We start from the raw sequence: 2,500 nt of genomic DNA on the forward strand, positions 1-2,500 counted from the left end.
TATACTATATATATATATATATATATATATATATATATATATATATATACTATATACTATATATATATATATATATATATATATATATATATATATATATATATATCTATTATATATAACTATATCTATATATATATATATATATATATATATATATATATATATGTATGTATATATATATATATATATATATATATATATATATATACATATATTTATCATATAATATATATCATATATATATATATATATATATATATATATATATATATATATATATATCTATATATATCTACTATATATATATATATATATATATAGTATATATATATATATATATATATATATATATATATTTATATATATATCATTTACTAGCATCATATAACCCTAATAATTATGTAGAAAAAAACACGATGGCCATCCAAATGAAAACAATATTAAACTGAAACTCGAATAACATCATTAATAAAAAATAAAATGCCTTCACCACTCAATTACTAGATTGATAATTGGTGTAGTAGCACCCACCCCCCTCACCACACACCCCCCACTTCATGAAATAATCTAGATAAATTATCCCTCAGGTGACAAACGCTGACTCGAAGTCAGGCCACAAGGTGAGTCAGACTCGCTGGTCGAGCTCAGTACGTGTCTGGCTTTCCCAGGGAGAGGAGGTGTTCGCTGCGTCTCCGGGGCCGTCACTGAATTTGGTATAGCCACTTGTCGGTCTTCGCGAAGGGGGGTGGGCGCCCGAAGGAATTTGTACGTCTTCTGACTGAGGCATAAACAAGGCAGACGTCACGGATACGACGCCTGAAGGTCGGGCTGGCTGGGTTTGGACGAGAGCTTCCTGTGAATTGACGAAATGACAATTCTATCTTGACATTCGGAGGAGATTGCGTCATTACTGGTTTTCGAAGATCAGCTAACTCGTCCTACTAAGATTTCATAAGTAGCTTCTTTCATGACTGTTAAAATGTGGCTGGCTAATGTTAACAAACTGCCTCATCTCGGGTTGTTAAACTGTGAGTTTTTAACACCAACATTGAAGATGATTGACATAAATTAACAATTGTGAAGGGAATGATATAGCAATAACACCAACGGGAATCTAATGGAAATTTAATTTTGTTTAACCTAATAAGGCTAGAATGTAAACAATTATTGGAATAAACATTTACAAACAATTGCAAACAACAGCATTTAAAATCTAATTCGAATTTCATTCAACAAAAAACTTGACCATTGAGTAATTTTTAAAAATTGGGTTAATAAAAAAAATATCTAATTGTTTTGAGCACTCGAAATTATCTATGACCTCCCTGAAGGAGTTGAAGATAATCCCAATGTAATTATGATGAGCAAGTCGCAATATAATCAGTGACCAATTCCACTGAAATTACATTCACACCCGAGGCAATCATGTACTGCAAACCGTCTCATTCAAACCATACAATGAAAAACATTGAAGAAGGAAAATGAGTTCACGATCATACATAGTGCAACTTAGTGAATGAATCTGTGTATGTTATACACTGAATCGTTTCTCTGAATGATACCGAAGGGAAAGATGAAACTCGCAAGAATAATATTGCTGATACTCCTACGCTGTTTGCCAGGTAAGTGAATGTTATGGTGTGATTATTCATGGTAATATTCCTTTACTTATCTATATATTTCTTTTTCCCTTTTTTATTTGTTTGAATGCTCCTTCTTGCTGTTTATTATTGGCTATGAAAATTTATACTGTCTGTGACTTGACGTTTCTGTTGAGCATATATGAGGGATTATTGTATCGTTCGCTTTCAATGGGGAATATTTATGAATATTCTATGTGTAACACACGCACTAGACAGCACTATACAGGTCTTATTTTGTTTATATCTCCCAAATTATCCATTATCCTCACCAGCTTATCATCCTCCGTCATTTCCAATATACTATTTATATTAGGAAAGTATTTCTTTACCAAGGTTATCAACGCATCTCACTGCTATCAGCTTTCCATGCCGTCAGCATTCAAACTTCATTTCCATAATGGTAAGTTGGTTCAGCAGGCGTCTCACATTCTAGTGTTTAATTCCATACACCCTGCAATGTATAATATATATATTTAAATGTGTGGTGTGGTAATATGTACTCTAAAATAAACTAAAGACTTTATGTATACACAATGTTAGGTAGCTTTGAAAGGGAAAAATATTACACTGTCTCCATTTTAAATCCCGGGTCTTAGTACTGTTAGGCATAACAATTACCTCTCAGTTTTTCTTCACTCTGTTTATCCGGCACCGTTCATTGTGACCAAGTATTTCATTAAGGCTTGACTGTCGTTCCACAACTCTCAATGGCCCCTATTTCACGAAGTGAGAATTGAAACCTTCTGATTTCATAATGATAATAATAATTGGGAAAAACGCTATCGCGAGAGTATATATAATGTTCTAAGAGGTCCACAATAATAAAAAAAAAATGTTGCGAGTTCGTGTATAATTTA

General features: G+C 32.1%; 1 protein-coding gene across 1 annotated transcript in view; it reads left to right on the plus strand.

Moving 5' to 3' along the window:
* Positions 1-652: 652 nt before the first annotated feature.
* Positions 653-2,500, plus strand: part of LOC135205042 (uncharacterized) — a gene marked incomplete in the record, with an annotated part of 210,193 nt that continues 208,345 nt past the window's right edge. The window contains 1 exon segment of the mRNA XM_064235305.1: positions 653-1,622. Within this exon segment, the coding sequence (XP_064091375.1) occupies positions 1,556-1,622 (67 nt within the window).

The sequence above is a fragment of the Macrobrachium nipponense genome, chromosome 48 (genome assembly GCF_015104395.2).
Source record: "Macrobrachium nipponense isolate FS-2020 chromosome 48, ASM1510439v2, whole genome shotgun sequence".
Classification (NCBI taxonomy): domain Eukaryota; kingdom Metazoa; phylum Arthropoda; class Malacostraca; order Decapoda; family Palaemonidae; genus Macrobrachium; species Macrobrachium nipponense.